This window comes from Equus przewalskii, chromosome X (assembly GCF_037783145.1).
Source record: "Equus przewalskii isolate Varuska chromosome X, EquPr2, whole genome shotgun sequence".
NCBI lineage: Eukaryota > Metazoa > Chordata > Mammalia > Perissodactyla > Equidae > Equus > Equus przewalskii.
This window is the reverse complement of record NC_091863.1, coordinates 38,319,640-38,332,199: the sequence shown is the minus strand read 5'-3', so window position 1 is coordinate 38,332,199 and position 12,560 is coordinate 38,319,640. Positions and strand designations below refer to the sequence as shown.

The 12,560-nt window shown below is 44.1% G+C and overlaps 1 protein-coding gene across 2 annotated transcripts in view; it reads left to right on the top strand.

Moving 5' to 3' along the window:
- Positions 1-12,560, top strand: part of SLC9A7 (solute carrier family 9 member A7) — a 156,138-nt gene that overhangs the window by 86,361 nt on the left and 57,217 nt on the right. For both annotated transcript variants that reach the window (XM_070606461.1, XM_070606460.1), the window contains exons 6-11: positions 5,677-5,782; positions 6,106-6,247; positions 8,010-8,115; positions 9,681-9,769; positions 9,865-9,978; positions 12,205-12,316. In XM_070606461.1, the coding sequence (XP_070462562.1) occupies positions 5,677-5,782; positions 6,106-6,247; positions 8,010-8,115; positions 9,681-9,769; positions 9,865-9,978; positions 12,205-12,316 (669 nt within the window). The remainder of the gene's footprint in view (positions 1-5,676; positions 5,783-6,105; positions 6,248-8,009; positions 8,116-9,680; positions 9,770-9,864; positions 9,979-12,204; positions 12,317-12,560) is intronic.

Sequence of the window (12,560 nt, the reverse complement as noted above, 5' to 3'; positions counted from 1 at the left end):
GGAGGTGGGGTAGGCTGCTCTGTGACCAGGAGCCCTCTCCATTCTGTGGTTATGTGTCATGGGTGCCATATGCCATCTTTGTGGACTGTTACTTTAGATGGAGCAGGGAAGAACATGTAAGTTTGCAGCCTGTGGTGCGCTGTTAGGCAGCTACAGGAGAAAATGAGTGCTGTTCCTTCCTGTGAACCATCATGAAGTGATTCTTCTCGTGTTAATTCTGTCACTTTTGTACCCCTTGAGTCAATCAGACCTACTCACAGGTTTCAAAATCTGTGACGTGTGTTGTCAGACAGTAATTCTCTAGTTGCGTCACCCAGGCTGGTGAGTCTTTTGCTTACCCTTTGAAACTCAGTTCAAATCAGCCACCTGCCTAGTTATTCTTTCCTTACTCCTTCAGCTACTTGCTCCCACAGCTCTCGAGTCAAGTCTATTCATACATACTAATACTGGCCGCTTTGTATTGAGTGTTTGCAAGGGCTAAGTGCTCTTTAGTACACAGATGCAGTGTTCGAGAATAGTTAGTTGAATGAGCAAATTCAGGTTCTTGACTTTTCCTTCTTCCTATATCTGCTATTCTTTTATTTTTCCTGCCACTTTTAGATACCTGTGCCAGTGGTCTTCAGTCAGTTCATTGTCATTTCTCAGTTCATGTCCATTCGGAAACAGCTGTTGTGACCCTGCTCTCTGATTTCAAGGGTCCTGCTGTGGAAGGAGCAGTCTATTTACTCCCCACCTTTAGAAGCCACTCACCCAGCCTGTCACCAGCCCCTCATCATCTTCCGGTTGTCACGACCAGTATTCCTCATCTTGGTCAGGCACAGGCCTGCTCAGGAGGGGCATGGCAGGGTTCCTGCCCTGCTTTATAAGGTGATAGGCAGGGAGAATGAGAAACTGAAATTCAGAGCAGCCAAATTCAGGCTGTGTTAATTGTTATTAATATTAATTATGCAAGCTAGCTTTTATTGTCATGGATAAATGAATTAACAGTACATTATTTTTTTACTATATAGCTGTAGTATTTTAGGAAAACAGTGTTTAAAAGTCAGAAGGGCTTTCAAAAATCATGTGGCTCAAACCTTCACTTCGCTAAATCTTCGGACTTTGCTGTGTGCCAAGTTCTCATAGCCAGTTGGATGGCTTCTGTTTGTCCCTCCAGATTTACTCGTCACTCTTCTCTACCCTCCTCTCAGTGCCAGGAGGCTGACTTGTATGGAAGATTTCAAAGATTCCATTGCCTCTGGTTTCCCATTGGATTTGTCCACAGGGGAGCACCAGCGGGAGACTGTAAGGAGGGTGGAGATGGAGGGTCCCTGTGGGCTGACTGTGTCCCTTGATTGAAGGTCGCGGCTCCTGTTAGGCAACCCTCTGCACACAGCTCCTGGTTCTGGTTGTCACGCCTTCCGTGGGCCCTCTGAGCCTTGGCATGGTATAAAAGCTCCCTGTTTCCAGTGCAAGTACTGCCCTCTCCTTTGTGGTTTTCCTGTGCTCTGCCCACACTTCTATAAATAACCCTTTATTAAACACTCCTCAGATTGCTCAATTTGAGGGTGCCATCTGTTTCCTGCCAGGACCCTGACTGATAAAGTCCTGGTGCCCAGGTCTCCTGGGCTGCCAGCCCTGTGCTCTGTTCGTTGAGATTAGCCCCCACTAGTCTTGAGTGCCTGAGTGACTGAAGTGAACAGAGGCCTCCTGTGCCAACCCGCAGTGGACGTGTTGCATGAGTAACAGATAAAACTTCTCTTGGGTTCAACTTCTGAGATTTTAGGAATTTTGATACTGCAGCAGAAAGCAGCCCATCATACAGGGCCTGTTTTCTCATCTCTAAATTGGGGGAATGACAGTGCTACCCATCTAGAGTTTTATGAGGACTAAATGAGATTGTAAAATGATTAGCAATGCCTGCTTCATGTTGAGTCCTTATAATTATTGTTGTTTTTATTATTGTTGTTAGTTTTTCTTCAACATTGGGTTAAAAACAAGACAATTCTTTTGTCATATAATGATAAACTACTAGAGTAAAGGTTATGTATTATTTAGGGTTCTTCAGAGAAACAGAACAAATAGGAGGGGTGTGTGTGTGTGTGTGTGGAGAGAGAGAGAGAGATTGATTGATTGATTATAAGGAATTGGCGCCTGAGATCATAGCACTGAGCAGTCCCCAACTCTGTAGTCCAAAGGCTTGAGAACCAGGAAAGCCAGTGGCGTAGCTCCAGTTCAGGTCGAAAGGCGGGAGGAGACTGACTGCCAGCTCGAAGACAGGCAGGCCGAGAGGGAATTCTGCCTTCCTCTGCCCTTTTGTTCTGGTCAGGCCTCCAGTGGGTTGGATGAACCCACCCACGTTAGGGAGAGCAGTCTGCTTTACTCAGTCTGATTCAAGTGCTAATCTCATCCAGAACCTCACAGTTACGTCCAGAATAATGTCTAATGAAATATCTGGGCACCCCATGGCCCAGTGAAGTTGACACATAAAAACATCACAGGTTCTTTTAAGGAGCCCCAAATCTTGTTCATGTAATAATCCAGAAAATAAGAACTTTTTTTTAACCTAATCCTGAAGATTTTTCCTGTTGTGTGACCTGATGAACTGTATTTAAGGGTGGAGGAAAGCGGTTGATTTTGTGTCATGAAGATGACATGTCCTTTAGGAACCATAGCTGCTGGCACTGCCCCCGTTGATGTCTGGTTAGTGTCTGAATGCACAGAGTAGTAATTTTAGGGCCTAAATTTGTGATTATCTGGAGCAGCCTCATGATATAGTTGACATTTTTCAAATCCAAATTATTCTTTGCTTATTCTCAATAAATGAATTAAACTTTTTGAAAAGGAAGGCATAATGAGAGCAGTGTAGTTTTGCAATCTCCCTTAATCGCTAACAGAAACAGAGAAAGCAGGACAGCAAAAGAAAAAGACACAGAGACACAACTAGCCGATAGAGCAGCCCCGTGAATGCCCACATATCGACTGGCGGAGTCAAACCGGCAGCACTGCGACTTTGGAGAGGAACAGCAGCCGGGCGGGAGGAAGCGGAGCGGGGAAGAGGCGGCTGCTCATCACTTTGACTGTCAGGGAGCCCAGAAACTTCCCACAAGTGTTCACACTCAAAAGGAGGGGTCCCCACTGGCAGTAAAGAACTTTGTTGGCACCTCAGATAACAACAGTTAAAACTTGGGAGCGGGGGCTTTATGGGCTTCAATTTATGGGTGAGGGCCAGGAGACTGGAGGGGGTGTGAGGCTGCTGGAGTGAGCGGGGCCCTCAGGGCTCTCAGAAAATACTCAGCAAAGATCTCTCTAGAAGGACAGAGCCGCTCTCTAAAAATGAACTGCTAGGACCACAGACCCTGAGTGATGGGGCATTAAAGGAGAAAGATAACTCAGATACACATGGAGGAGGAGACCAAAGGAAGTGGATCTCAGAGAGTATTGGGGAGGTGGCTATACCCAGAGGCCGTATTTTTAATACTTCAATGTAAAACCAGAAGGGGGAGCCCTAGACCCACGAAACTGGGATAGCTGTTCTGGGCCTTCTCCCCACTACCCACCTCACTTAATGTGAGCAGCAGAAATGGATTGAAGTTGAGCTTCATGCAAACATATTGTAAGGAAAAATGAGGGTAACCCCTATGAATAGTAAAGTTACAAATAGTAAAGTCATATCAGAAAAATAGGGTCCCAATGAAACTTTATTACTGTTCCAGCAGAAGCTAAAGGAAATTAAGAAAATGATAGAAGTTATGAAAGAACTGTATAATCAGGATTGGAAAATTCAGAAATGAGAGGACCAAACAATAGGCATTATGAGAAGAGAGCCAACAGAAAGGAATGGAGGGGGAACCCATGGAGTAAGAGAGGTATAAAATATTTTTTAAAATAAATTTTAAAAATGGGCAAAACCAAATGATAGTGTCAGAGAATATGCATTGGATGATCAAACTATAAGGAACTGCAAAGAAATGATTACTATAAAATGACGTTAGTGGTTACTTTTGAGTGAAGGAAGGGGTTTAAGATTGGGATGGAACATATGAAGGGACTTCCAGGGGGGCTGGCAAAGTTCCATTTCTTGAACTGGATGATGGTTACAAGAGTGGTTGGCTTATAATAACTCACTAAGCTAAGTATTTGTTTGGTTTGGTTTTCTATTTGTATCAGTTAGTAATGCCTAATACTAGGTTAACCAAATAGCTGTTTATCTTGACTAATGGTCCTGAGCAGGTGTCCAGGCACTCGGTTTTTCTAGTGCACAACCCTGGGGTCTCAGACGCGCGTTAGTTGCCCCATGGAGGCAAGATGACTGCACTGTGTCCAGCCTCTCCGCCTCTTCCAAGCAAGAAGAGCTGGCACTCACTGCAAGGGAAGCTGGGGAAGTGGGTTTTTAGTTTTTAAAGTCCTTATGGTGGAAATTAACAGAGTAGAAGGCGATTCGGTGTGAGTGTTGAGAGAGAACCCTGCCTGCATGTGTGTATCGAGAGCAGCAGTTCTTAACTAGGTGTGATTTTGCCCCCCAGGAGACATTTGGCAACGTCTGTAGACATTTTTCTTGTCTTGGGGGCCAGTGTGCAGTGCTACTGGTATCTTGTGGGTAGAGGCCAGGGATGCTGCTATAGCCCTAAAGTGTGCAGGACAGCCCACCACAATAAAGAATGATCTGGCCCAAAATGTCAGTAGAACTGAAATTGAGAAACTCCAAAACCCTTTCAGTGGGTCCATAAGGTCAAAACTGATTTAATAATGATAGTAATACATTATTTGTCTCTTTCACTTTCATTCTTTCACAAGTGTACAGTGGAGTGGAGTTTTCCAGAGGCTGCATAACCTGTGATATTGACTGTTGATTAAATGCAGAAACAAATATGAGAACCATCTGTCTTCCAGTAATCCAGATGTTAAAAAGATTTGAAAAAATGTGAAACCAATGGCTCTCCTCTCACTAATTTTTTTTGTTCTGGAAAATGTAGTCATTTTTCATGAAAAATATGTTAATGTATAATGGGTATATTAGTAATTATAAATGAATAAATATTTAATTTTTTTCTGTTTTATTTAATACAGTAAATATTGATAGCTATAGCCCACAAAACTAAAGTTCTTTGGGGGCCTCAGTAATTTTTAAGAGTGTAGAGGAGTCCTGAGACCAAAAGTTTAAGAACTGCTGATCTAGAGAATGGCTGATTTTCGAATGCCTAGGAAATGTGAAGACTACAAGAAGTATAATTATGTAGTCTGTCATAAACGAAGACCTTCCTTTTTGCTCAAGCCTTTATTAAAGCCTTCTCTGTGCCTAGACCCTATGCTGGGTTCTGGGAGCACACTGGTCAACAAAATAGGGTGTCTGCCTTCAAAGAGATTTCAACTCACCGATGGAGCCAAATCACATGAATGTGGTTATTTTTTTAAGTTCTGTAGTAGAGATATTTTCAAAGTGTGTTGGGATTACAGTGGGAAGCGCAGTGTTTCGGGGCAGCGTTATTGGATCAAGCATCATATCACACCTCATTCCCATTGGGAAGATTGCCACTTTCCTTTCTGCCGTACACAGACAACCCGTCTTTGACTCCCTTACTGTCTCCCAAACCACCCTATCCCGCCAAAGATAGGATTGGCCTCTATAAATTTGTCATCAGTGGCTTAAAGTTAGAAACTGAAACTAATTTGATATGTTTTTGGCCCACTTTTTAGTGACTGTACTGGCGATATTTAATGAATTGCATGCAGATGTGGACCTTTATGCACTTCTGTTTGGAGAAAGCGTCCTGAATGATGCTGTTGCCATTGTCCTCTCCTCGTAAGTAACAATATTTCTCCCCGGGAAGAGAGACTCTGGCTTCCTGAATGCTCTGGGCTAGATTCAGAGGCCTGTCTTAAAAGTGTTAAGTATTGAATCGGGTGTTTTTCTAAATGATGTTTATCAACTTTGTTGGTAAAGTTATGCTACTTTGTCCAGTTGGCGGCAATCTGAATGCTGATATCAGATTCAGAGTAAATTGCATGAATACACCATGGAGAGTGCTCGGCAGACTGTAGATACCTGTGGTTGTCGATATTTTTAGGTACCATGGTGTAAAACAGCACAGTTCTTTTTAACTCTCTCTTCTTTTTAAACTCCAGGTCTATTGTTGCCTACCAGCCAGCGGGGCTGAACACTCACGCCTTTGATGCTGCGGCCTTTTTCAAGTCCGTTGGCATCTTTCTAGGTATATTTAGTGGCTCTTTTACCATGGGAGCTGTGACTGGTGTTGTAACTGCTCTAATATCCTTTTTGCAGTTTCTGCCCCTGCCTGGGTATAATTATGTGGCATGACACTTATAAAGAGAAAGTTCTCAGTTCTTCCTTTCAGGTCAGAATCTTGAAGAGGTTGTTCCACTGGGGTCTGGGGGCTCCTGAAGTGTGTCCCTTTGGTGAAAGATGGCAGTTGAGTACCTAGCTAAGGGTCTGAGAAAATGTTTGGGAGTGTAACTCTAGGCTTAGCCCTGTCTCACCTTTGTGTTTTCTCCTCCTATGAACCAGTTGGAGACAGGAGCTCTGGGAAAGCATCAGTTTTAGGGGAGTGAAAAGAGCTGAAAAGCCAGGAGGAGGCTGGGAATCAGGGACCACCTCACGGGAGGCCGGGAGGAAGCAGGCTGAGAAGTACTTTAGCCTCAACCTCGCGGCTACTGTCTACTGGGCTAACGTGGCCCTACCTAGCCGGGGGCTGTCAGTGGGAATACTGTAAGGTGGTCTTCCTTAAGCAAAGGACTGCGCACAATATTTAGTCAAAAACCAACCAAGCAACCAACAAACATAAAAGCGAAGTGTGGAATGAGCAGGCAACCCCTCCACAGGTGTGCTGAGCCGTTCATCCTCTCTTCGTGGGCATTTGGATCACTCCTGTCCAATACAAATGTAGTGGGAGCCACAAATGTGAGTCACATCATTTCAGCCTGCAGTCAGTACACAAATTGTTAACAAAACTTATACAAATTATTACTGAGATTTTGTGCGTTCAATTTGTGTACTAAATCTTTGAGATATCATGTGTATTTTGCTCTTAGAGTACATCTCAATTCAGACTATCCACACTTTAAGTGTTCAGTAGCCACCCGTGACTGGTGGCTATCATACTGGACAGCGCAGATTTAGATGGCTTTCTTCACAGAAGCCCTTTTGATGCCCTGGGGACTCATATTGCTCAGTGAAACCACTCCTGAGATGGTTCCAGGCTGGCCCACCATGGAATGGCAGTGTTAGGAGGGGAATCTCTGGTCCCAAAAGGTGACACCAGCACCTGGTAGTTGCCCCAAGAGTTGTGCATTTCTTTCTTTCTTTCTCATGCATTCATTAGGCACCTGCTGTGGACTCAGGCTCTAATGACCCATAGATGTCCGAGTGTCACCACCTTGTCTTCCCAGGCCTGCCTGAGGCACTCCCGGCGCTTCCAAAATTACCCTGCCAGTCACACCTCAGGCCAACACTGTGCCCCTCAGAACTGTGGACATTGTAAGGAGCACAGAAAACCCATTTCCAGTTTCTTTAGAAAACTTAAATTTTTTTAAACAGCTTTATTGAAATAAAACTCACGTACTAGACAATTCACCCATTTGAAGTGTACGATTCAGTGGTTTTTGGTGTATTACATTACTAATTTTTTTAAATTGCGGTAAAATATATATAACATGAAATTTGCCGTTTTAGCCATTTTTAAGTATACAATTCAGTGGCATTAAGTACAACCACAGTGTTGTCTAACCATCCCCACTATCTGTTTCCAGAACTTTTTCATCATCCTAAACAGAAACTGTGTACCCATTAAACAATATCGCCTCTTTCCTCCTTCTCCCAGCCCTTGGTAACCTCTGTTCTACTAGAAAGCTTAATTTTTGTTACTTTAAATCCAAGCAGAAGCTTTGGGGCCCCAGAAGAAGAGTTGAAGGGAGAGGCTAGCCCCTAGGGAGGGGGTCCTGGGCCAGTAGAGTGTGGTTCTTGGTGACCCTGCTACTTGCTCCTGGAGACGAGTTCCTTGACAGGGGCCGACGTGACCAAGTTTACCAAGCTGCATTGCTTCCCCCTGCTGGAGACGGCACTCTTCTTCTTGATGTCCTGGAGCACGTTCCTTTTGGCAGAGGCCTGTGGGTTTACAGGTGGGTTTTCTCTACCCTTGGGCCACCCTTCTCCCCACAGTAGCGGGGTCTGTGGGAGCTGGAGGGGAGGGAAGAATTCTTAAATAGCAGCTGCATGGAGTTGATTAACTGCTCACTGAGTGTCCATATGGAGGATTGCTGAGCAAGGCTGGTGTTCTGCCTTATGGATAATTTAATCTCCCAAAGCTACGTATTTTTAAAGGATAAAATTTATTGTTTCAAACTCAGTTATGTCTTTGAGTACTTATTCTAACTAGAAGTAGATGTTTAGCTGCAAAGCTTACTGAATATATTAACATTATTTGTAGGCTTCTCTAGATTGCTTTGTAATTTTACAAATAGTAGCAATAACAAGCAAAATGTGTGTCCTTTTAAGGATAATTTTGCATCTACTCAGATGAGTGTGAACACAGTTTTTCCTTGTTTTGTCTCTGGTCTGTTTAATCATTGTTTTTCAATACTTTGTTTTTATGGTGCCAGTTTTATATATTAATGTGAGTGATCATGTGGTTTTAGTTCCTCACATTCTCTGATTAGAAAAAAAAATCACTGAATTTTTCCATTAGAAAACTCAAGTACAATTGCTATACATAAATCCAGGTAGCTAGGAAGTCTTTTTATCATGTTTTCAAAATACTGCAACATCTTTATATGCATCGTTATAAAATGTCTCACTTCCTTAAAACTTGGCAATTATCTGTAAATGTGTAGGCAGAGTCCCAGGTGTGTCAATTGTTTTGCACAACAAAATGGTTACCATCAACCAGAAGTCTGGATCATCAGGGCTTGCATAAATGATATAGTACTCTGATCCATTTTGTCTGAAGCCCTAGACCATGCAAAAATACAAAGCATTGGTCTGCAGTTAAATTCATTCATTCTAAGATCGGAGAGGAATATGACAAAAGTGTCTGATAGGCGCTCACGGTCTCTTTGAGGGAATGAATGCTAAATGCCAAATACATGATAAATTCAGTAGGAATTTAGAGGAAGGGAGAGAATGCCCTTAAAGCTGGAGCACGGCGGAAGTCAGGGGCCTTGGCTCTGAAGGAAGGCAGGATTGGGAGAAAGAAAGGTTGATATGAGTGGTGAGGGCAGGGGGAGCTTTCAATACAGTAGTCCCCCCTTATTTGTGGTTTTACTTTCCACAGCTTCAGTTACCTGCAGTCAAGTGAAATATGGTCTGAAAATATTAAATGGAAAATTCCAGGAATAATTCACAAGTTTTAAATTGCACGCCATTCTGAGTAGCGTGATGAAATCTCACACCGTCTGTTCCATCCCGCCCGGGACGTGAATCATCCCTTTGTCCAGCATATCCATGCTGTGCTATATAGGAAAAAGCATAGTATCTACAGGGTTTGGTACTATCCATGGTTTCAGGCATCCACTGGGCTCTTGGAACGCATCCCCGGCGGATAAAGGGGGGATTGCTGTAATAGGAAACTTTCAGAAATATTCAGGAAGTTACATATGCCGGGCTTGCCTACCTTAACTTTTTGTTTCAGCAAGGATTTTTCCTACTTCTTTTTTTCCATTGATTTTTTTTTTAACTCTCTCACCAGGCGTTGTAGCTGTGCTTTTCTGTGGAATCACACAAGCTCATTACACGTACAACAATCTGTCGGTGGAATCAAGAAGTCGAACAAAGCAGGTGAGAGTGAGCCCTGGGTCCTCAGGAGTTACCTGCGAACGCAAGGGAGGGGACCCGCAGGGTTTACAGAGGCTTCCTTTTCCCTTTCTGTGCAGCTCTTTGAGGTGTTACACTTCCTGGCAGAGAACTTCATCTTCTCCTACATGGGCCTGGCGCTGTTTACCTTCCAGAAGCACGTTTTCAGCCCCGTTTTCATCATTGGAGCTTTTGTATCCTTTTTTGGTTCCACCATTTTCTACGTGGAGAGGCGACCACTGCTGGGGAAGCTATAATAATTTCTGTCTGGGAGGGTGACTGAGCCAGCTCTAGTTCATGGTATTTTTATGATGAGAAAAAGAAGGATTAAGTGGTTCATAAAGCGAAATGTATTTGATTTAAAGATGGTGATTCTGAGATTGTCCTTTCTGCATTTTCTCTGTAAGGTGGCCTTTCCCTTATGCTGGTGCTTGGCAGGTGGTAGTTTGTTTTGTAAAGCGCCCTTCTTAGCAGATCTAAAAGTCAGCAACCGTGTCAGTCCCCCAGATTATTTTTATTTCATTGCCGTGTGAATTGCAATCCAGGAGGTTCCCCGTCTGGAAGACCTGAAGATTCTGTTCCTCCTGCTTGTGACTGCACACCCGGTGCAGGCAGCCCTTCCTTCTGCTGCCCAGGGGAGCCTGCAGGCCATGAGCGCGCCTGGCCCGAGCTCTCCTGCTGTTACAGATCACCGTGGAAGAGACTCTTGTTTTTCAAAAAAAAAAAAAAAAGAGAGAGAGGAAGAAAAGATAAAATGGAAAAGTACTTGGTTCTTTGATGTAGTCCTGTTGTGAGCACAGAGTTTGGGAAAGAGAGTTTTGGGGGTTGGCGTCTGTCAGGTGAGGAGGGTTATGAATGCCCAGCCATGGATCAACAGCTGAGGGTTTTGCTCGCTTGGCCTCAGATCCTATTGTTTTTGTTTAAAGTGAACTTTTCTGGGGCTTGGAACAGTAGCAGTCCAGCTCAGCCTGGATTTCAGAATATTGAGCAGGCCTCCCCTATGGCTGGGCATTCACTTTTGCCTTTTCTAAGGCCTCATGGGTATCCTTAGATCTTGGGATGCTGGCAAAAAAGGAGCGTTTTTGTCTTCTGGGCTTTTCATTTATTGTGCAGGAATAACTGATACTCACTAAGCAGCTATATAGCAATAGTGGCCTAATGCCATGCCAGAAGCCTTCCACTCAGGGTGTTATGTGCTTCAGCTGGGGCTCATTTCTTGGATTTGCATGCTCAATGGACGGACAGCTAAAAATCAGAGGAGTCAGTGTTTTTGTTCTTGATTAAGAAAGACCTTGCACGTCGTTCGATTTGTATTCCCAGCACAGCATCCTGTGAGAGAGAGTGAAAGCGCAGACCTTGTTTACAGTTGAGGCCTCATGGAGGGCGGGCTGGGTCCTCTGAATCCTGAAGGCCGGTGACCACTTGAGGACTTTTGCATGGCTTCTGGGATAGAATGTGCTTTATAAGCACTACCTGTTTCCTTCTGTTAAAAACAAAGCAAAATCAAACCAAAGAAAAAGATAAAAGAAGAAGGAGAGTCAGTTCTTAACCCCGGATAAGGCAGAAGATAGTTCCGCCCTCGCTTCTGTCTGAAACAGCTGCAGCTCTGGCAGCTGGTGCTTTGCCGAAACGGAAACTCCCTGTTCCTCTGGCTTGCACAGTGGTTTCCTTCTGTGACCAGTGCAGTGTGCATCTCTCTGCTGGGCTCTGTTCTAAACTCAGCAAATGATGAATGACCGGCTTCCCTGAATTCTTTGGTTTCCACAGTGGAGTTCCTCTTCCACACTCCTCCTTTTCCATTTCTTACATCTCCAAAAGACACTCCAGCCACTTAGGTAGAGAAATCGCCCCAGGTCAATTCTTGCAAGGACTATGAATGTGTTAGGAATACTTTCAGTTTCCCCACATCTTATTTGTAGGATCTTCTGGTCATTGGAGCCCCTCATGTTTACTTCACCCTGAAGCTTGTGTGCGAGCTCTTACCCGGCAAACTTTCTCTTTATAGTTTGACTCAGGGGTTAGTAATTTTTTCTGCTTGTGATTTTTCTCCCAATAGAGCCCAACACACTGTTTGCTTCTCTCAACTCCCCACCCCTGCCCTTCACTTGTTTCTGGACTCGTTTTTAGATAGATCGGAGACTTGGTCCATACCAGTTTAATTAAGTCAAGAAGTTACAAGAGGGTGTTTAACAGGCAAGAAAGTATCTCTATGAGCCAGAAGGTTGGGAAAGTTGGCCAGTTGAATCCCACTTGTTGTTGAGACTTGTTCAGAAGGGAACTAGACAGCCTGGCTTCTTTGTGCAACTCTCCTAATCATAACGAGGCGTTACGGCATTCCTGAAATCCTCTGCTCAATCAGAGGTTGTGTGAAAGTGCCATTCTGGAAACTGTTCGGCCCTTAACCTCCACCTGGTGGTCAGGTTGCCATCTTCCTGGGCAGAGCTGCACATATCTACCCGCTCTCCTTCTTCCTCAACTTGGGCAGAAGGCATAAGATTGGCTGGAATTTTCAACACATGATGATGTTTTCAGGTAAAAAAAAATTAATGTAAAGAAAACAGTTTTATTCAGCAGTTGTTTTTAGTGCCTTTGAGTTGATTCTGATTCCTAGTGACCCTGCGTACACCAGATGCCAGGCCTTTTTGTGCCATCCTCTCACCTTTTAGTGCTCTATCATCAGACAATGGTCCGCTGCTGTTCATAGGGTTTTCATGGCCAGTTTTTCAGAAGTGCGTGGCCAGGCCCTTCTTCCTAGTCTGTCTTAGTCTGGAAGCTC